Consider the following 22377-nt stretch of genomic DNA (forward strand, 5'->3'; position numbering starts at 1 on the left):
CCACTGGCTAAATCAAATATTTTAATCATTAATATAAAAAATAACATTCTTCTCATTTCATATTTTGCTTTTCAAATCCCAAAAACATCTTCCTTTTGTTATCCTCCTGGCTTCATATCAGGCCTGAGGCCAAGATGGTTATTATCACTGCTTTATAGATAAGGCATCCAAGGTTGCTTTATGTACTGATTTCAGTGTGTGTGTGTGTGTGTGTGTGTGTGTGTGTGTGTGTGTGTGTGTGTGTGTGTGTGTGTGTGTGTGTGTGTGTGTGTGTGTGTGTGTGTGTGTGTGTGTGTGTGTGTGTGTGTGTGTGTGTGTGTGTGTGTGTGTGTGTGTGTGTGTGTGTGTGTGTGTGTGTCCATATCAGGGTTTATATCAGGGCCTCAGTGCTCTCACTCAGTATTTTCAGTCATGGCTGGCTCTCTACCGCTTGAGCCATGCCTCCTGTTCTGCCTTTTGCTGGGAAACTGCAGATAATACTCTCTTGATTCTGGACACTGTTTTTGACCTCACTGACACTGGAGCCCACGGTGGCCCCTGGTGGGAGGTGCCCACGCTCCGCTTCTCCACCCAAGGCCTCCCTGTCCCTAGGACTTGGAAGCTGTGTCTCTGCTCCCTGTGGCGGGGGTCCCTTCCCCGTGCTGCTGCTGCCTCCCTGGCACCAGGCTTTCTGCTCCCATAAGCCCCTCTTGGACCCCATCAAGGGTCCCAAGATTCATGGCTGCACCCAGCGCCCCACCAGCAGCTGGCGCTGCCAGGGCTTGGCTGGGAGCTCACTGTGAAGCCACAGGTGGGCGCTGTTCTCCGCATGGGGGGCAGACAAGGAGTGCCTAGGAATTCATGTCACCACGTGCCAGCACCCCCGAACAGACGGGGGGGGGGTCCCCAGCGCCCTACAGGCCCTCAGGACGCTTCTGAGGTGGATGCTCTAAACAGATTCCTAGTGGGATTTTGCCTGGGTCTCTGACGGAGGTGGCTGGGTTGACAGCATGCCCCTTATTGGCCGCTCCTTTCCTGGCATCATTTCCATGTCTGGTCTCTTATTGGTGTTTCCTGGGCCTTGCCCCGCCCCCCAGCACAGAATCCTTGACTCAGGCTCTGCTCCCAGGAAGAGGGAGGGACTAAGTCAGGCAGCTGTTCCCTGGCCTGCTCCCATCTGTTCCCTTCCCAGCTCTAGCAGCTCCTCCTTCACTTGTTCACACATTGGGTTGGGACCATGTTCTCTGCATCGGGGCCTCTGACGCCCCCTGTTCCCATTCACCTTGCACGGATACAGGGAAGGAAAGATTTAAAAAGCAAAAAACAAAAACCCACCTAACTGACATTCCTATGACACGCAGCTCCAATCCAGCCACCCTATGCTGACCCCAAGCCTGTCCAAATGCAGGGCCTGGGCTAACCGCGTCTAGAACAATTCCAAATGAGGCAGCTTCATGGTTAGAAAGTCCGTTCAAGCCAGGCACCGACGGCTCACGCCTGTAATCCTAGCTACTCAGGAAGCGGAGAGTTGAGGATTGTGGTTCAAAGCCAGCCCAGGCAGGAAAGTTCCTGAGATTCGTATCTCCAGTTAATCACAGGAAAAAAAACAAAACAAACCTGGACGTGGCATGGTGGCTCAAGGGGTAGTGTGCTAGCCTTGAGCAAAAAAAAATGGTCAGGGGACAGCATCCAGGTCATGAGTTCAAGCCCCAGGAAACACACACACACACACACACACACACACGTGCGCGCACACGCGCGCGCGCGCACACACACGTGTCCATTCAAATATCAGCAAAAATAGAATTTAATCTTGCTCAAGTCTGGGCAGCCAGTCCTTCTGGAGGGATGACCACCCACAGTCCCTGACAGAGCCCTGACGCTGTCATCGCCAGGCAGAGGGGGGGGGCAGGGGGCAAAGGACAGGGGACACTTCGTTGTTGTGGAGGGTGGCCGGTCATATGTGCAGGGCAGCGGGCACTGTCCACTCAGGTACTTCCTCCTCTTCCTCCGGGGCTGTCCCTGCTGGCGCAGCAGCAGCCACCCTGAGCTCTGCGCCCAAGTCAGCCAGAAAGTTCTTTGGGCTCCTGGCCCAGGAAGGGCTGGCCTAGAATACCTTCCGGGGCACGCAGCCCTCCAGCTCCAGCAGCTCTGGCCATCCCTCATATTTGTTGGTGCCTGGGCTATTCTTCAAGAACTAGAGAGGAGAGAGAGGAAGATGTAGACAATGGCAGAGGCTGGCATTCGCCTGGCTTCTCAACACTTCAGTGGATCCCTTGCTTTGTCCTCACCACAGCTGCATATCACAGATAGGGGAAACCGAGGCTCAGAGGGGAGCTACAACTTCCCCAGAGTCTAAGAAATGGGATTAGAGCCCAGTTATGGTTGGTTAGGCTCTGTGTGTGTGTGTGTGTGTGTGTGTGTGTGTGTGTGTGTGTGTGTGAGACAGAGAGAGAGAGAGAGAGAGAGAGAAAGTTAGCTTGTGCTACATCATCTTTCTCATCCCTCTAGGATACCCCCAGTAGCAATAGTAGCCTGAAAAGAAGAAAAAGACTAGCAATTCGTGAGCACTGTTGGATGTCTGGCACAATCCTGAACTCTCTTTTATGTTTAATCTGCACAGTGGTTCCAGGAGGTACAAACCGTGCCCACTGCATTATACAAATGGGGAAACTGAGGCCCAGAGAGCCTAAAGTCACTGCCCGTGGTCCTCTGGCAGAGAGGTAGCAGAACCCCTGTGAAATAGCAACTCATTACTGCCAAGAAATCCAGACAGAGAACAAAACCAGGTTGTATTTTAAATGCTGGCTCAGGCTTAGTTTATGAAACAGACACACACACCCTCCCTCCCTCCCTCCACTGAAATAATTGAGCAATGAGGAAACAAAAGATAAATTCTCCAAGCTGCTTCCCTAAGGCCCAGTTTCCTGTGTGTGGAGATATGGCGGCTTGGTCCTGCGAGGGGCTTGGCTACTTCTGATAGGTCTAGACCTTTAGCTAACAAGGAAGAAGAGCACCTGCCCGGCCAGCACAGCCTCTGCTCAGCCTCTTCCCAGACCCTTGCCCTGGGGCCTCATGGATGTACCATCTTGAGTCGGAGTGAAGGCCGGTGGTGGTCCTCGCTGCCCCCCACCCCTGGCTGACAGGGAGGCAGCCAGGAACTTACCTGCTCAAAGGGGCTTTTGTTCTTGAGGTCTCTGGCCCCTAAGAAGACCCAGCTATCCCGGAAGCCCAGATGCTTGGCATAGACGCTCCCCAAGTTGGAGAAGAGCTTCCTGATTTCGTCATTCATTCTGGAGAGGAGCAGAGGACATCGACAAAAGGGAGGGGGAGGGGGTGAGCTCAGGGACACCACCTGGCCCCCAGATGGAGCCCTGAGTTCATGGGGGTAGGGGGAGGACCAGGAGATTCATCCTAGGTGTCCTTGCTCAGGGTACAGCCAGAGAGGCACAACACCAGCACTGCTCTGTTTACAATGATCACACAAGTTCCTCAACAAACACAGGGCCTTACCAGGAAGCAGCTCCCCTCCCTTGATGTAAGTGTTGTAAGGATTTTAGTGCTAGCATGGTTGTGTCACAGTAGGATGGGTTGTGTAAAGTGCATTGTTAGGCGTTTACTTAACAGGTGAATATGATAAAGTGTATTTGCACACGCTCAGAGGGCTGCAGTGTCACTACACAGCCTAGCTTTGTGGGACCGCGTTGCACGCAGGTCACTGTTGCATAACGAACTGAGGTCGTACATCTCATGACTGGACATAATTATTTTTTCTCACTTCACTCTAGAGGTTGAATATTCTTCCAGGTAGATGTTTTTCACATCATTTGTGTGTGTGTGTGTGGGGGGGTGGTTATGGATGGGTAGTACTGGGGCTTGAACTCAGAGCCTTGTATTCTTGCTTGCCTTTCTGCTTTCTTGGATAGTGCTATATCACTTGAGTCTTGCCTCCAGCCTGACATTTGCTGGTTAACTGGAGTCTTGTGGACTTTGTTGTTGTTGTTTTATTTTCTGCTTAAGCTGCCTTTGAACCTCAATCCTCTGGCTCTCAGCCTCTTGAGTAGCTGGGATTACAGAGAGAGCTGATACCTGGCTTTGTTGCTTTGTTGTTTTTGATGCCTGCCTGCCTGCTTTTCTTTCTTTCTTTCTTTCTTTCTTTCTTTCTTTCTTTCTTTCTTTCTTTCTTTCTTTCTTTCTTTCTTTCTTTCTCTCTCTTCCTTCCTTCCTTCCTTCCTTCCTTTCTTCCTTCCTTCCTCTTCCTTCCTTCCTCTCTCTTTCTTCCTTCCTCTCTCCCTTCCATCCCTCCCTGCCTCTCTCCCTCCCTCCCTCCCTGCCTCTCTCCCTCCCTCCCTCCCCCTCTCTCTCTTTCTTTCTTTCTTTCTTTCTTTCTCTCTTTCTCTCTCTCTCTTTCTTTCTTTCTTTCTTTCTTTCTTTCTTTCTTTCTTTCTTTCTTTCTTTCTTTCTTTCTTTCTTTCTTTCTTTCTTTCTTTCTTTCTTTCTTTCTTTCTTCCTTTCGGTTCAGTTGTGGGGACAGAGCTGGGGCGCTGTCCCTGAGCTCTTCAGCTCAAGGCTTAGTGCTCTACCACTTTGGACCACAGCTCCGCTTCTGGTTTTCTAGTGGTTTATTGGAGATAAGAGTGTCACAGACTTTCCTGCCCTGGCTAGCTTTGAACCATGAGCCTCAGATCTCAGCCTCCTGAATAAATAGGATTACAGGTGTGAGCCACTGGCACCCAGCTAATTTATCACTACTTTGATGGAACTGTGAAGAATCTGTCAGAACATCTCTTTGCACACTCACCCGCTGGTTTCTTTAGGACCAGTTGCCAGAGGGCTGGCAGAGGTGGTAAAGGGCGTGCAGGTGTATACTGGGGAGCCAGCAGGTGGCGCTGCCCACTTACTTGGTCCCTGGGTCATCATAGGAGGCCACCAGCACCAGCACACCCTCCGGGATTTCTACAAGGAATTTCTCTAGGAGTTTGGGATCTGAGGAGGGGGAAAAAGGGTGTTGTTACTCAGGGGAAGTGGCTGCTGCTCATTCTCATTTTCTTGTGCTGTTCAGAGGCCGGCAGGCTCGTACCACGCTCAGAATCCACGGGAACATCCTGGGCTCTTTGCCCAGCCTTGACCTTTTCCTCACAGGTCACTGCTCACATTGTCTTATACTGACTTAGAGGATGTACCAGGTGGCCGTGAACAATCAAAACCCCTAGAACAGAGCCCCAGTATCCTACCTGGAATGGTGTCAACCATCTATTTGTGTCTTTTTTTTTTTTTAAGTACTGGAGAATGAGCCCAGGGTGGGTGCTTTACCACTTGAGCTCTGCCCCCAACCCCACTATTTGTTTTTTTAATGCTTCTTGAAACCTATGATTTCACAGAACAGAGAACAGGCCTGGGTCAGATGTGGGTGTGAGCTCTCTGAACTTTGCTGATATGTTTCTATTATGTTTATTTTGCCATCTATCATCCATTCATCCATCCTCCCATCCATGTATTTTTGGTCCAGCAATGGGGCTTGAACTCAGAGCCTTTAGTTCTTGTTTGCCTTTTTTTGCTCACAGTTGGAGCTCTACCATTCGAGACATGCCCCTAGTTCTGACTTTTTACTGGTTAATTGTAATTAAGACTCTCCTGGATTTGTCTGACTACCCAGGTTGGCTTTGAACTGCAATTCTCAGATCTCAGTCTCCTGAGTAGCTAGAATTATAGGGAGACACCTTTCTGGACCTTTTTTTTTTTTTTTTTATCGGGTCCTTTCTGGACCTCAGCAGATCCTTTCCTGTTCCTGATTCCACTGTGAATCAGCATGACCTTGGAAGAGACCAGCTTCCCCAGCAGAGCTGAGTGGGAGTACTCGTGGGGACCTACACCCATCTCCTCAGCACATCAGTGAATGAGTGTCTGGTCCCAATGCAACACTGGACTCTTTGGTCTGGTCTTTCCAGTCCTCCAGAATCCACTGGCCCCTGGAAAACTGGACATCCTGGGAGGTGCTGAGGAGTCAGGATTGTGATTTTCCTGCTAGCCCTCAGCGCCTGGCTGGGCTGGGCCATGTCTGAGAAATGTGTGGAACTTGGGATTCAGTGGGAGACTCTGTGTTAGCTTCCTTCTGTTGATCAAACCCCTCCCACCCCCATGGACATTTCCTGATACCAGCTCCCCCCTTCCCCAACCATTGTACTTAAATCCTTGTCTCAGGGTCTACCACATGGAGATCCTCATAAAGACTACAGGAAGGAATTTCAAAGGCTGCAGAACAACCCAGAGCCCCCCCCCCCCCACACGCCTTCCCCACCAAGCTTCCCAGTGCCACAGAGATGCCTACCTCCAGAGTACATGTCGAAGGAGCCCTGTCTCAGCAAGTGCCCTGTGCTTCCTAGTGGATAAGAGAGCAGAATGGTTACTTCCTGTAAATGCCACTCATTCTGATGGCCACTGTGCTGAAACAACAACAACAAACAAAACAGGATGAGAATGAATGGAATCGGGTCCTGCAGAGTGCATGTGAGACCAAAGGAGGTACCTAGTAGCTGCTGGGCTGATTCAAGAGCTATAAGAACATGTGGCCAAGGGGCTGGGAAGGTGGCTCAGTGGTAGAGCGCTTGCCTTGCACGCATGAGGCCCTGGGTTCGATTCCTCAGCACCACATAAGCAAAAAGAAAAAAGCCAGAAGTGGCACTGTGGCTCAAGTGGTAGAGCACTAGCCTTGAGCTGAAGAGCTGAGGGACAGCGCCCAGGCCCTGAGTTCAGGCCCCATGACCAGACCCAAAAACAAAAAACAAACAAACAACAACAACAAGAACATGTGGCCAAGCATCCAGAATCAAAAAGAATTTAGCCAAGGGACTCTTGTGTGTGTGTTGTCTTGCCTATTGCTAACATGTGACTTACCGTGTGTGTGTGTGTGTGTGTGTGTGTGTGTGTGTGTGTGTGTGTCATGGTACTTGAACCTTGGGCACAGTCCCTCAGTTTTTCTGCTCAAGGCTAGTGCTCTAACACTTAAGCCACTTCTGGCTTTTATTTTATTTTTATTTTTTAGTGATTAATTGGAGATAAATGTCTTATGGACTTTCCTGCCACGGCTGACTTTAAACCGTTATCCTCAGAACTCAGTCTCCTGAATATCTAGGATTACAGGTAGGAGCTACCAGTGTCTGGCAAGAATGAGATTTTGAGCAAATCGAAAGATACCTACGGGTACATTTTAGCTGCCAAACAGTAATAAGGACTTTTTGTCATAATTGTCACCACCTAACTTGAGCCTTACAACTTTTGAGGGCCAAGGATTTTGCATGGGGTTCAATGGTACTCAGGATCCCAGAGTGCAGTCACTGCAATTGCTTCTGCAGGTTTTGAGAGAAAGGCCAAATCCGTTAGGGCACCTGGTGAGTTGGAGGAAAGGCACAGTTCTCACTTCTCACCACTAGATGGCAATGTTGCAGAAGAGATGGCCCCTCTGTGGCTTTTGGAAGAGGGTGGGAACAGTGGCAAATGGCTGGGCAGGGGCCAGCAGGTTCACTTGGCAGCCCCTTCCAGCTTCATGGAGCTCGGGCTTCACCCAGGGTCCTTGGAAAGCAGTAAAACTACTTTTGTGATTGTGCAGGTCTTTCTGGAATTGGTACGTGGCAACATACAATAAACTTTCTCAGAGGAAGCTTTGCCCACTAAAAGGTTAAGCATCTCACTGTGTAGCAATGCTTTTGTTGTTCTGGCTCATTATGTAGATGGGATGAGCCTGGGGCCCGGGGATGATTAGTGGCCCTCCCTGAAACTGTCTCACAGTACTATTTACATGCCCAGAGACTCTTCTAGCCTGAGGAGGTACTTCACCTGAGTGATTGAGACCCAGAGTCAGCCTGATCTAAGTTCAGTTCTAGGTGATTCTACTGGCTGTGCGACCTTGGGCATGTTGCATAACCTTTCTGAGTCCGATTCTTTCCTGGAAAATGGAGATTTGAAGATACATCCATTCTAGCTAGCCACCTATAAGTGCTCAACATAGTTTAGCTGTTACATTATTTAAAAGACAAAAAGTCATGGCTTGGTGAGAGGCAGGGCAGGAGAGTTTCTCAGGTGTCCCCTGTTTAGGAGAAGTGGCATTCAACAGGTTTTAGCCAGAACCATTTCCTGCCCTCACTGCCAGGAGTCATGGAAACTGAGATCTTCACTGTCCTCAAGGGTCTGGCATACATGGAAGGGTCGGCCCTGCAGATTCCCCCAACCTCCAGACTTGGCAGATTATCGTGACAGTATTCCAGCCTCCCTGCCTCAAGCCTCTAGTCTGAGATGGAGGGAGGTCTCTAGAATGCTGGGCTGGCACTTCTGCCCTATGCAGAGGCCTGCTGTGTTGATCATCAGAGCCATACTACTTCTGCTAATGCTTGGTTCTGCGCCTGCCAGAGCCTGCCTCCTGATCCCCAGGCCTCCCTGCTGCCTGCTTCCTCATTTCGGCCCTTTCCTCCTCTCCCTTCTCTCCCCTGCCTCCACTGCTCTCTGCGGTGTTGCAGGAACCTCCCTGATTTTTCTCCTGGCTATCTGAGCTGCCCACCATCATCCCCACCTCTGGAACCTTCCCTGGCTGCCCCTTACATGCTGGCTCCCCTCAGTGTCACACCCACAGGAGCTGCGAAGCCAGGGCCTGTCCTTCTAGTTCATGGCTGTCTCCAGTTCTGGGTAGGGCCTGGCCCACACTGGTTGCTGACCACACCTGTTGAATGACTGTGGGACCACTCACCGTTCACCAGAGCGATGTTCAGGCCTCTGCCCACGTTGTTCTTCACAGGACTCATGATACTGAAGGTGGGGAAGAGAAACAGAGTGCAACTGTGGACTTCAAGTGAGGAACAATTACTTGGCTTTTGTCACAGGAACTCTGAGGGGAGGGGGGCCAGGTGGCTCAGGGCAAAATCTCAAGGAAAACACAGGGAAGATCTGGGCTGTTGGTTTCCTTCTGGAAGCTGGTGGTGGGTCAGATTCTTGGAGCAGTTGTCTCTGAGCAGTGTACTCAGAGATGATTCAGGGCCCCTGTCTGGGGACTCCAGGTGCTGGAGTTAGAGGAGGCCTCCTTCTCCAGACCAGAAAGTTAGTGCCATCTTGGGGTGGCAAGATCCCCTCATGACCACAGCTGTGTTCCTATTGTCCCAACATGTACACCCGGTCCTCTGGAAAGTCTATCCTTCTCTACTTGGGATGGTTGGTTCTTGGGATTCACCTGTCCCAGGGCTGGGCAAGCAGAGCCTCCTAGGCCCTTGGTCCCAGTGGTTGGAACCCAGGGTAGTCAATGAGATTCATTGGGGGGCTGGGCTGGGCTAATCTGTCATTCCAACCAGTGACTCTGTCTTTTACTGCATAGAGAAGTCTGTTTTCAGGAGAGAGAAATGAAGATACAGGAAGTAGAGTTAAAGAGCATGTAAGAGGGAGTCCTCATGAGCTAGATTGAACTTCTGGATCCAGCTGATCCTGAAGCTCATGTCTTTTGGCCTTTTAGATACATGAGCCAGTAAGATCCTCGCTTTGCCTAAACAAATTGTATTTAAGTTCTGAATCTTGACTTTATAAGACTCATCCTTCCTCTGCTTTAGGATGAGCTTGTCCCAGGGCCTTTCCTATCATCCGGGTTGGGTAAGGGGTATACCATGGTTCTCCTATGTCTAGCTGGCAGCCCGGCTGCCAGCTTCACCAGGCTTTTCATGCCTGGGTCTTGATCTGAAACTTTGTTTGTAGGCATCCCTTTTTCTTTTTTTTTTCAGAAGGCCCAACTTGGCTGTTAGATGGATCTGAGTTCAAAAGTCAGGAAATCTTACGTTTATCTTGGCAGATGACCTTCTCTGAGCCTCATTCTCCTGTTCTTTTTCTTTTCTTTTACTTTTTACTTCCTCCTCCTCCTCCTCCTCCTCCTCCTCCTCCTCCTCCTCCTCCTCCTCCTCCTCCTCCTCAGTCTTGAACTCAGGGCCCAAGTGCTGTCCCTGAGCCTCTTTGTGCTCAAGGTTGGCGTTTTACTACTTGTGCCCCAGCACCACTTCTGGCTTTTTCTGAGTCGTTTATTGGAGGTAAGAGTCTTACAGACTTTTCCTGCCCAGGTTGGCTTCAAACTATGCTCCTCAGATCTCAAGCCTCCTGAGTAGCTAGGATTACAGGTGTGAGCCACCAGCACCCGACTACTTTCCTGTTCTTTACAGCCCTCTCCCAGTATGCTGGGGAGGAAAAGAGACAGCATTCTGAAGGGCTAAGCAAGGTGGGGCAGGGCTGGGCGTTGTCAGGATGATGATGACTTATGCCACTCACCTGTCCCCTGAACTTGCTAATGAATGAATGAATGGAATGGAGGAATGAATGGATGGAAGAAATGCAGGGCTGGAAATGTAGGCTCTCCATGCTTTTCACACCCCTCCCCACCAGCCCCCAGGTACTTACATTTCATTTTCAAAGCACAGGGAAGGGCCCACGACGTTGGCAGCCCCACTGCAGATTTTAAACGCAAAGAAGTTGTCTGGGCAGGGCTTGCTGAGCCCACACTTGTTCTTTTCCACCCCTGGGGGAGGGAACAGACCAGCCTTGGTGGGCCGCAGCTTGGGAAAGGGCAAAATCTGGGTGATAGGACCTTTTACTAGTGCATCTAAGCACACAGGAGCCCGTGTGTCTGGCCCATCTGGGATTACTTTAGGGGCCACTCATCATAGCTTCAGTCCTGCAAGAGTGAACACTGGTTGCTAATACCAGGCACCACGAGGTAGGGATTCTCATTAGAAACTCTCTGGGGCCACAGAAACCTTCTGAGTATCCCCAGGGCCCTGGAGACAACCTCGGGGCCCAAGCCAAGATGTGCAGGCCTCTCTTTGACTAGATTCCTTTGAGGGAAGTCCCTCTTGCCTCATTTTCTTCATCTATACAATGGGCACTGATGGGCTTTTCCTGGTGGGTTCTTGGGAGCCCCTGAGCATGGCTCAGTGGATTGGATGTCAAGAGCCCTTTACAAAGCCAGGGGCTGGTGGCTCAGGCTCGTAATCCTAGCTATTCAGGAGGCTGAGATAGGAGGATCGAGGTTCAAAGCCAGCCCTGGGAAGGAAAGTCTGTGAGACTCTTACCTCCAATGAATCACCAGAAAACCAGAGTGGTGCTGTGGCTCAAACTGGTAGAGGGCTAGTCTTCAGCAAAAGAAGCTCAGGGACAGTGCCCGGGCCCTGAGTTCAAGCCCCATGACTGACCCAAACTAAAAAAGCCCTTCATAAATCACTCATTTACTGAGTACCCACTAAGACCAGCACCTAGTGGGGAATGCCCTCCTTAGTGCTCCACACAGCACTTGCAACCCATTGGGTACCCTGAATGCGGCACCATCCACTGAGGCCTGGCACCAGAAGAACACGTGTATAGGGCTCCAAGCTGCAGAGTGAGATGTTTGCGAGCTGGGATGCCACCTGTGCCTCCAGCTTGGAAGGTTCTAGTTTATCCTAATGAGTGCTTTTTAGCACCATGTGGCAGCTGGAAAACAGTGGTGGGCAGGCCTGTGCAAGGGATTAGCGAATGTCCACCTGTAAGGGACCCAGGGCAGCTGCTTTCCCTTGGATCCTGTGCCAGGTATGGAGCCGCTCAGACAGTGTGGTGGTGGAGCCACTTTCCAGGCTTTCTGGGTGCTAGGTAGGGTGATATGCACTTTATATTTATGACCTCGTTAAAGGAACCCAGTAGCTGCCCTGCCTAGCTGGATGAATACATGGCCTTGTGCCAGGTCAGGCCTCGGGCTAGGCCGGATGATATGGCTGACACACAGAGTTCTCTGAGGCAGATCAGGAACTAGGTTCCTGCAGGGAGGCCCAGCCCATTGGTAGAAGGCTGACAACTTCATGGCACTTCTGGACAGCCCACGCCCAGCTGCCTGCTGGTTTTGGCTGTCTGGGCTGACAGGCTAGCTGGGATGGTTCAAACGGATTGTGTAGATGCTTCTCTGTCCTCAGTGTCAGCATCTACCTGATGTTGCTCCTGAGCTCAAACCAGGGATAATATTGAGAGGGTAAAGGTAGGGACCCCTGGGAAGGACTGTGGACTGTGTCTGGCTTGCCTTCCCTTCTGCCCAGGCAGAATCCCCAGGCTAGACCCTCCCCCACTCCCCCCCCCATCCTGCTGATGGTATTGGGGGGCATGCCACCTTTTCCCCGGGGAGCCTTGGAATCTACCTTATGCACCTGCTCTCCTCCAAGAGAGGCCTTTTCTCCTGAGACCAGGGTGCTTACCTCTGTAGAGAAGAGGAGTCTGGGGCCCTGGGGCCCCCCTTGGAGTTTGCCCAGAGATTCATCAACTTACAGCTAAGTCTGACAAACCTGCTGTCAACAGCTCAGCTTAAGCAGCTTTTCCAGAATTGATTTTCTGACCATCCAGCCTTCATGGTCAAGCTGCTGGATGAAGAGAGGTGCTGCCCCGGGGGAGGTAGGGAGAGAACTTAGCCACTTGGAGTCAGGATTTGCTTTCTGAGCTCTGAGAGGCTGCCCCCCTTCCCTGTCCCCCACCTGCCACCAGCTGATCTAAACCCCGGGTCCCACCTCTCTGGGGGCTCTAGTGTTGTTGTTCAGGACCTGGATGGAGCCAGCCTGCTGTCATAGCATTGGATGGATGGGGGTGGGGGAGCAGTCAGGAACCTCAGCGGCTCCTCTGCCAATCTGCCGGGCAAACTGCCAGAAATGTTTTCCAACTGTGAAATTGGGGAGTTGGTTTAGATCAGAGTGGTCAAATAGTTTTCCTCTTAAATGTCAGTTTGGACCTACTGCTAGAGGCTTAATGGTGAAGCTTCTGAGGCTGCCTGTGGGCCTGGCTGGAAAGGATGCTGAGATCGATTGGTGATGTCTATTGTGGAGCAGCAGGATGCAAAGTAGCATGTGTGCTTACATTTGCCGTTCTCCTAGAAGATGAGATCTGAGTGCTGTTTTCCCAGATGCTTGGTTTTCTGTGTCTGTACCAGTGTCTGACTGGGAGGCTTTGGGAAGATGGCATTAAGGGCATTAATGGTTTGTCTTCTTCCTTCATGTAGACTTGGCTGAGCTACCATGTCTTTCTTAAGTCAGTAAAACTCTATCCTTGGAGCTGCATGCAGCCTTCTTCAGAGTTATCACCATGTTGGAATGGGGATTGGGGGCTGTGGTCTCTTGCAGAGAGCTGTTAAGATGCTGGTCTCTGGACTGGCAGCATAGGGGTGTCTGGCCCCCTACTCCCCCTTACAGCTATGTGACCTTGGCCAGGAGGTCTCAGCTCTCTGAGCCCCACTTTCCTCATCTGTAGGGAGGGAATAGTTCAGCACCTACTTAGGGGTTCATGCGGGATCACATGAGACGTCTGTGAAGTTGGGAATACAACAACTGGCACATGACTGCTGCCCTTCCAGAGTTCTGGCCCTATTGATTGTGTGGCTGCTTTTCCCTCCTCTGCCGAGGACAGCTGTAAGCCACCTCCTCCCTGAAGCCCTCCGTGGGTGACTTTCCTGGAAGCCAGACCACTTCCCCCTCATCTCTTGGCCCAATTGCTATTTCTACCCCCCAAAGACCATGAGTGCCCCTTCTTGCTTGTCTCAGGTATCCCCAGAGTGCCCGATGGATCTCTGGCACTTCGGAGAAGCCGAGTCAAGCCTGAGGTCACCGTGGTAGTGACAAGTAACACAGCTGCCAGCTGGGTGGGGCGGCAGGAGGCGGAAGAACTGGTCCAGGGCACCATTAGAGCTAAGTCCCTACTGGTGTGAATGGCTGAATAGGGCCATGCGACCCCAGGGACCAGGGGCTTCAGAAGGCACCACTGGCTCTGGAGCCATGGGCATATGGATTTCTCTGCAAGCTGCAGGGCTGGGATAGCACCATGCTGCCCAGAGCAGCTGGTGCGGGGACAGAGGGAGTGGTACTCACGGATCTCCGGAGGGGCCTTGCCTGCTGGAAAAAGACGATGTGGTTAGACAGTAGGTCTTGGGCCAGTTAGGAAGGAGATGGGGCTAGGGCTGGGGGCTGGGGCTTTACAGGGGCACTGCTGATGTGAACTAGCAGCCCTACCTCATCTGGGATCCCTTACACAGGTACTCGTGTGCACACACCCACATACACACATGCACACACATGCACGCACACAGTTCTATGCATATGTATATACAAGCATAGATTCCCATGCTCATATGCACACAGAGAAACATACATGCACACACATGTGTACATAAAGCACATATTCACGGACACACACACACATAGGCATGCAAGAGCAGATACCTACACATATATGGGCACAGAGGACTTTGTTTTTAGTCTCCTGGGGTCTGGTTTAGGGCTGCTGCTGACTAGGGAAGATTCTACCACTCTAGCCTCACCCTTAGATGCCTCACTCTTTTGCTCTAGTTATTTTTCAGGTAGGGTCTCATGTTTTTGCCCAGGGCTGGTTTCAAACCACAGCCCTCCTACATAGATGGTACCACAGGTGCCTCTTACTGATTAAGATGGGGGGAGGGGATCTTGCTAACTTTTTGCCTGAGCTGACCTCAAATTATAATCCTTTCCATCTCTGCCTTTCAAGTAGATGGGATTACGGGCATGAATGACTGTACCTGGCCTTTTCTCAAAAGAAGCTGTGTTGTGCTGTGAGCCTCTGGAGGTTGAACTCTACCTCTAGTGTGTGATGCTTCACCTTCCCAAACCTCCATTTCCTTGACTATACATGAAGACCATTACAACCATCCTCATTGGGCTTGGAAAGAACCCAGAAGACCAGGATGGAAGAGGCCTAGCGCACTGTCTGACCCTAGAGAAGGCTGGAATTGCACAGCTGTTTGGCCCCTGTTGAGGTGTCTCTCCTGGCTGCCCATGGTACTGTCTGTGCTGGGATTTTAGGTGTTGGTCCCATCCTGACATCTTATCCAGTGTCCCAGCTGTCTCTCTGTTTCTGGGTCACATCTCCCACCGTCTTGGAGCAGGTCAGCAGAGGCAGCATTCCTTCTCTGGGAGTGCCACAAATCCACACCATCCACGAGCAAGTGAGAGGGCGGGGCCCAGCGTTATGCTCCAGATCTTTGGAGACAGAGCCCCTCCCTGGCTTGATCCTCCTGGGGCTCTGGGAGAGGGGGAGAAGGGCCTTTTTGGAGAAGCTACAAGGATGTATGGGGAACTGAAAATGCCATCATGCCTGCCTTGGAGAGAAGGCTGTCCTTGAAGTAAATTCTAACCTGTTAGGGTATTTAGCAACAGACTAGAGCTCCAGGATGATCAGTCAGGCTCAGGAAGAACCCTGGGGGGCACCTTGGGGCCCCTGAAACAGGTGTCTCTAGACTTCCCAATTATGTGTACCCAAGGCATCTTGTCTTGTTGAAGCCAGGTGGAGTTGAACTTGTCACACACACCCTAATCTGGAAAAGTCCAGCCTAGCTACCCAGGTAAATCATGCTTTCAGTCTTATTTCTGGGCTACTAGAGCCCTTTGGTGGTTTGGAAAAGCTCATAAGCTTCCTCCAGAAAAATATTCTTCCTCCTCTGGGGATCCTGAGTACTTCTTTCTCTAACAGACTGCAAGTTATTAAACACATAAAACAAAACAGACTGGATTACATAGGGAACCAATTATTGTTATGATTACCTATCAGTGCAATAATAACAAAAATGAAGATCTGCTACAGTAATGTATGTGTTTCAGGGCTACCATGGGATGTGGCAGGGCTGGAGGCTCAGAAGTAAGTGAAAGTGCCCCCCTCTTGTGAGTGGGAGACACTCTTGTAAGTGAGGTTTTTTTAAACAGCTGCCACTCAGCACACTGCCTGCCACTGCCAGCATGTCTGATGACCTTGTCTCTGGTCATCCAAACCCTTGTAAGTTAAGGCTTTCTCACTCAAACCATGAGCAGGGGCCACCTGTTTCTTATTTGAGGGTCCCTGGAAACTTACACAGAATTTGACAGCTGATGATCATGGATTAGAGGTATCCATCTCTCAAAACCCAGGTTGTCGAGTTCTGACAGGACAAGAATTACTAGGGTTTCCTTCCAATGACTGCCCCTTCCCTTGGGCTGTGGCTGCAGGGCATACCCTGAGCTCCATGCCCACCCTAGGACCCATGCACTTCTGGCTCCATCTCCTCTGAGCCAAAATGATCCCTGGTCAGGCCTCTGGGGCTGGGGACATGGTGGCTGTCTACCACCAAGATGAACTTCTAAATTATCCCAACCTGGGGGCTGGGGAGGATGGCTGACAAGATGCAGATGTACGAGAGGCATCTCAGGCCCTCCTCTGAGGGACTGTGTTAAATACCGAGTGAGTGCTTTCTCAGTGCCTTATGAAGCAGAAAGCCGGCCTGAGTCATTGCAGATTATGCTGGACTTGGTCTCCCAGGAGTACAAAGACGGAAGTACAAATCCCTCTCTCCTTCCTTTGGTCAAAAAGGATTTGATTACAGAGATCTGGGCTCCCATTTCTCTCAAGGAGGAGCTTGGGTGAATTTACAAAATCTCCCTGAGCTTCTGTTGTCTTAGAGTACATGAAACCATACTACAGATCATGTGTGAGTACACTTCATAACCACACTACCAACCACTACCCAGGGTATCTGCACAGACTAGATGATGTGCAGGTGAAGTGTGATGAACATCTACCATTCATTTGTTCATGCACTCATTCACGTACCCACATACCCATCCACCTGCCATTCCATTCACCCATTTATTGTTTAGTCATCTATCCTATCTACTTGTCTACCCATCCATCATCTACGTATCTCTTTGGTTATTTGTCTGTCTACTTACCTACCTACTTGTCTTCCTACTTGTCTATCTAGCCATCTATCCATCATATACTTTTCCTCTTTCTGTGTCTCTCTCTTTTTTCCTTCCTTCCTTCCTTCCTTCCTGTCTATCTATCATCATCCAACTATTCATCTATCCAACCATCCATCATCTATTCATTATTATCCACCTACCTTCCCATTCATCTATCCTTCCATTTTCTTTTATTCATTATTTATTAGGCATCTACTCTAATCCAGAGTTCTACATACCTGAGATAAAAGCCTTGCCTTCAGGAAAAATCACATTCTAGGATGTGGAGACAGAGAACAACCAAGGAAACCAATGAATGAACAGCAACACCATGGATATGGTGGGGTTGTGAAGGAAACAGGCTGAGAGGAGAGGTTAAATGAGGACAGGGGTCATGGTTGGAGCTGGAGTCTCCAGGAAAGGGCTCTAAGCAGGTAACCAGAGCAGCCATATGAAGTCTGGGAAATAGCAGGCCCATGGGGTCAGCCTGAGGAGGCTTCCAGGCAGAGGGGGCAGTGAGTACAGGGAACCACTCCTCTTCTGCCCTTTTCTCCTGCCCTCTGACCTTCTTTGGTGCAGGTCTACCTGCACCATGACCTTGGAGCACTTCTCTGTTTTCTATGTCTCCTGCCTCCCAATAGCCTGAGGCGCCTCATACCCTTCCTCATACCCTTTCTACCAAATGGCTGGGGTCAAAGGAACCTGCACACATTGTCACACCTGGCTCATCCTGGGATGCAGTGCAGTCCCCAGCCCCAGGACGCAGACCCTGGCCAGCAGGGGGCCCCTCTCACCCAGCCAGCGTGGCAGACGGATAGTTTTCCTGCTGAAGCTGGAGGAGTTGCGAAGGAAGATCCAAATGGCTACCAGGGCAAAGAGAAGGGCAGAGAGACGAATCAGACCTGCAGGGCAAGAAGACTGTGCTAGGAGGTCACAGGGCCGGACCACAGCTCAAGGCCAAGTACAAGGCCACCCAGTAAGTCCACACATCAGTTCTATCCACATGCCAACAATGGCACCACTTGGTGAGACCCCTTGTTGTAGGCTTAGACCAATCCCACACCAGGATCCAGACCGTGGGGCCACATGGTGAAACCATGAATCATGTGATAGTCAGATGACAAGTACCATCGGATTCCGTGTGGACCCAGGGATGGTTTTCAGTACTCTTTCTTGGCCTCTGCTTACATCCCCAGAGGGAATCTCTCCGGATGAGGCCTGGGAATCTGCAATTTTGTTTTGTTTTGTTTTTATGCCAGTCCTGTGCCTTGAACTCAGGGCCTAACCATTGTCCCTGAGCTTTTTTTTCTTTTTTTGTCTTTTTTTGGTTCCAGGCTGGCGCTTTGCCACTTGAGCCACTTCTGGCATTTTAAGTAGTTAATTCATAAGAGTCTCACAGGATTTTCTGCTCTAGCTGGCTTCGAACTGTGATCCTCAGATCTCAGCCTTCTGAGTCGCCAGGATTACAGACGTGAGCTATGGGTGCCCAGCAGGGGAGCGTGTCTGCATTTTGAATGTAGACTTCCTCTCAGATGTCAGGTGAGGCCTGCGAATTGCAGTGGTAGAGCAGGAGGCAGTCAAGTCCTCTCCCCAGTCTATCACAGTACTGCATCCATTGCTCAAAGCAGACATTGGTGCTGTGTGACTCTGGCAAAACCTCAGCCTCAGCCTCTGCCAGAGTGGACATGGGAATGCCCTTGCCACTGACATCATCGTTACCATTACAGTAGCAGGCAGGCTTCCAGAGTTACTTGGGGGTCTGGGGACGTGCCCCTCCACATTTTCCATCAATTCACAGTCATGACAAACAAGCACATATTGGACTTATCCAGCAGCTTCAAGATAGGCCACAGCTCCCCAACCTTCCCTCTCTCACAGATTGCTTCCTGAGTGACAACCCTATAATCAGGGAACAATCTTGTATATGGGGTGAACATCTGGAGCTCCCTGTCCCCTTCCTTGCATTACAAGGGCCAGAAAGTGGGTCCCTTTTAACTCCTCCCCTGCCTTCTCTATCCTCCAGGCTCAGGCCAAGGTCTGCATTATCCTCCAACTCACCTATCAGCATCTGACCTTGTTCTCTAGCCCTGACTTAGTCTTAGGTACTGGGGGTTGGGAGGGCATCCTTTAAATTCTGCCAGGTGACACAAGGGTTTGGGAAATCCCTTGTCCTCTAGCACTCACAGCATGGCTCTGGGCACCCAGGATTCCCCTTGGATTCAGCTCATGTTTGTGCCAGACACTGAGCAAACAGCTTTCAAATCCATCATCTTAATCCATCTTCAAACTAACCCTAGATGCTTGATAATATTGGTTACCTCCATTTTACAGATAAGGAAACTGAGGTGTAGAGAGGCAGTTTGGTTGGCCATGGGTACCTGGCTAGTCAGTTGTAGAAGTAAGGCTTAAACCCTGAGAGTAGACTCTAAATCGAATGTTTCTGCCTATTGCCTCAGTTTCTCTGTCTTTACAAAAGGAATACAATGAATATGAACTAGACATGTTCATATACTGTGCCCAGCCTTAGTGGTTTGAGGATTCTAGCTCTCTTTGGAATGGATATTTTGTCTCTATTTTCCGACCAGGGCTAGGTGTTCCCAAGATGGGAGTGGAGCTCTATAGTCCCATCCAGTGTGGCTCGTGGACAGTGGCTTCTCTAGCCCTTTAGACTAGGGCCAGGAGTCAGCTTTTCTTCTCCCCGCTGGATTGCTTTTTCCTCCTGGAATTTTGGCTTGGTCATTTGACAATGGCTATACCAAACCACTTAAGAACTGAGGCTAGGCAGAGACTAATGTCAGAAAAGTGGTTGTGTAGACGGGACATAAATATGCTCACAAGTATAGTCCCAGTCCATTAACTAATCCACTTCACTGGCCAGCAAGCTTTCTGTTTATGCAAGTTAAAATTTTTTCCCCTCTTGTTTTCATATTTCCTACCCAAATTCTCTGTGTGAGGAAACTTGGACCGTGTTTACAACTCCAGGCAAGGTCACCACATTCTTCTATTCTCACTGACCACCGGAGTAAGGGAATATTCAGTACAGCAAGGAAAACAACTTGGAGAGCCATTTCATGCCTGCACAATTAGAAAATAAACAGATCCAAGGCCACCATCTGGCTGGAACTCACCTACATCCACAAGCTCATGCTCCTTGGCTTTTCTGTCATACCTCCCAGGACTAAGTTGGTACTTTTATTTATTTCCCTTGAGAAACAGTATGCATAGTCATCATTTTGCCAGGAAAATTTCATAAACTTTTCCTTCTTTTTCTCCAAGTTGGCAATGAGTTCAGGTTACTACATTTCTGGTATCAATTCCAAAGTGAATTTCAGAGACTTTAAGCAGCCATTGGATTTTGACCTACCTGACACTCTCATCCTGTCCAGTGATGGGAGGCGTGGGGTCAGTGGTAATCTGTGGAGAGAAGAAAATCAAATTGAAAACTGGCACTGGGAGACTGAAAATAACAGTAGGCATTAGGGACAGGTGTTTTAACTGAGATAATGCTTTTACTTGGGTCCCTTGCTACCTGTCATATGAACAGTAGAGCAACATTCCTCCTTTCCTTTCTGCGTCCATCCCTTCCTCACTCATGTCCTAAGAGTTATATTCAATTCACCACATTTGGAGAAAGTCTGGCAGGTACTGGGAATTTATTTGCTCATCCATTCATCCATCTGTTCCTCTTATCTATTCATATATAATGCATCCATCTATTTGTTCATCCATCTATATATCCCATCCATCCATCCATCCATCCATCCATCCATCCACTGATCCATCACATCCATCCACTTTCCTATGTGTGGATTCATCATCTTCCCACTTGTCTGTCCATCCTTTCTTCTATTCAGCTGGCTGAGACATCAAGCTAGTAGACATGATAAAACCACCAGAGAGCAGAAGTTCAGGTAATCTTTGTTGATATATTGAAATGTGCAGTAATCAGAACACAACTATTACAGGTGCTTTTGTGTCAGGGGCCATGCATATACATCATCTTCTTTTAAGAACGAGTAAAGAAGACTCACTATGGTTAAGCCCAGGACTAATTAGCTTGTGAAGGTGAGAGCCAGAATTAGGATGTATGGGTCTAGCTACTGCATTCCTGACCCTTCACACAGAACTCTGCCGACAGTGGCCTTTGTCTATAGAGGAGGGCTGACATCAACATTTCTTCCTTTCTCCCTACACCTGCCATCCCCAGCAGGGGCTGGGTCATCTTTTCTCTCTTCTGCCTTCTGTGTTATCATCAGGTGCTGGGAAGTTACCAGTGACTGGGCAGTCCCTTAGGGGGTCTGTGGAGCTGGGTGACTGGGGAAGGGCAGGGCGGTGGTACATGTGCTGGGTCCTGGGACCCCTTGTACACTGGTTCCTTTTCCTCAGGCCTTTAGCAACAGGTGGATTTTCCTGTTTGCTGCAATTTTAGTCCCACAACTCTTCCAATCCCACTCTACCCCAGATAGAGTCTTCCTTCTTCTAAGAATCCATCTCAGCAGATGCCCAACTGCCAAGGATAGGCCCTGGAACAGGAGACATGACTCAACCCTGACATAGCCCCTGATGGTCTCTTTCCGTGGGGACACACTGCCCGGCCTCTGGGGAGCTTCCCATTCTGTATACAGGTCAGAGGCACTTGGGCTGGTCCCATCCTTCACATTCAAACCAGGGCCACAGCAATTGCAAATCCATATTTTCTGGTTAGAAGCCAGCCCTCCTGACCATCTTAATATTCTTATCTAGGGCCTTCCATGTCAGAAGTCTGAGCTGCCCCCCTGGCTCTATCCACAGATAGGTTTTGTGGAAGTTTAGCATCCTGAAATTCATATTATCAACATTTTTCCCCAGATACAAAAATATTGAGTGATCACAAATGTTCTTGGAGTGACCCATAGCTCAGGAGCCTAGTCTCTGGATGAGATTTGAAGGACATTCTGTGGGGTTCCCTCATGGGAGGAGGGACTGGGTTAGCTAGAAGCCAGAGGGAAGGAAGGATGGCCACGGTCAGCCCCAAACAGAAAGTCACAGAGCATGTGCAAAGCAACTGAGCTGATTAAGCCAGGGCAGAATGGAAAGGGTTGGGAGAGGCAGAGAACAAGATAGAAATAGAGTCAGAAGAAGACAGGAACAAAGAATGACAAAGAAATGAGACAGAGATCAGAACTGGTATTCTCCCTCACCCCCCATACACTCGGTGACATTCAGACACATAGGAGAGACCAGGGGCAGAGATGGTGGGTAGGATCTCATATGCAGGCAGAGGCTAGCTAGCCTCTGGCTGTCTGGCACGTGCTGAGCAGTGACTTGCTGCCGGGTGGGGGTGAGGAGAAGCAGTGGCTATTCCTAGCCACTGAGCTGTGAGATCTTGCCCGCCTCATATTCTCCTCTGAGTTCTTAGCTGTCCACCTGATACCTGAAAGACTGACTCCCCGATCTTCTGAGTCTCCAACCAACTTACTGTGGCAACATGGGTGCTCTGGGGTTGGCCTGATGCAGGGAGGGGGAACAACCCCCTCCCCCTGCCTCCTTCCTGAACAGTGACACCAGGTAGGGCAAGAATTCTCTCTGCATCTACCAAAGCCTGGAAAAAATTTCTTTCCTCCTTGTCCCAGCTGGAGATTTGTCACAACCTGTTATT

The 22377-nt window shown here is 50.0% G+C and overlaps 1 protein-coding gene across 11 annotated transcripts in view; it reads right to left on the reverse strand.

The window, feature by feature from the left end:
• Positions 1 to 1768: 1768 nt before the first annotated feature.
• The window catches only part of Fam3d (FAM3 metabolism regulating signaling molecule D), a 30599-nt gene continuing 9990 nt past the window's right edge, over positions 1769 to 22377 (reverse strand). Inside the window, exons 1-11 of one of the 11 annotated variants that reach the window (XM_070018824.1) lie at positions 22198 to 22205; positions 20104 to 20153; positions 17534 to 17602; positions 13866 to 13889; positions 12862 to 12949; positions 10396 to 10443; positions 8717 to 8775; positions 6308 to 6358; positions 4881 to 4965; positions 3146 to 3272; positions 1769 to 2176 (exon numbers count right to left, since the gene is read on the reverse strand). In XM_070018824.1, coding sequence (XP_069874925.1) covers positions 2087 to 2176; positions 3146 to 3272; positions 4881 to 4965; positions 6308 to 6358; positions 8717 to 8775; positions 10396 to 10443; positions 12862 to 12949; positions 13866 to 13889; positions 17534 to 17602; positions 20104 to 20116 — 654 coding nt within the window. In that variant the 5' untranslated portion in view covers positions 20117 to 20153; positions 22198 to 22205 and the 3' untranslated portion in view covers positions 1769 to 2086. Of the gene's footprint in view, positions 2177 to 3145; positions 3273 to 4880; positions 4966 to 6307; positions 6359 to 8716; positions 8813 to 10395; positions 10514 to 12861; positions 12950 to 13865; positions 13890 to 17459; positions 17642 to 20103; positions 20154 to 22197; positions 22206 to 22377 lie in introns of those variants that run through there. The other 10 variants (XM_070018821.1, XM_070018817.1, XM_070018816.1 and 7 more) reach the window with 10 other exon arrangements.

Source organism: Dipodomys merriami, unplaced genomic scaffold (assembly GCF_024711535.1).
Source record: "Dipodomys merriami isolate MVZ:Mamm:240054 unplaced genomic scaffold, mDipMer1.0.p SCAF_13, whole genome shotgun sequence".
NCBI lineage: Eukaryota > Metazoa > Chordata > Mammalia > Rodentia > Heteromyidae > Dipodomys > Dipodomys merriami.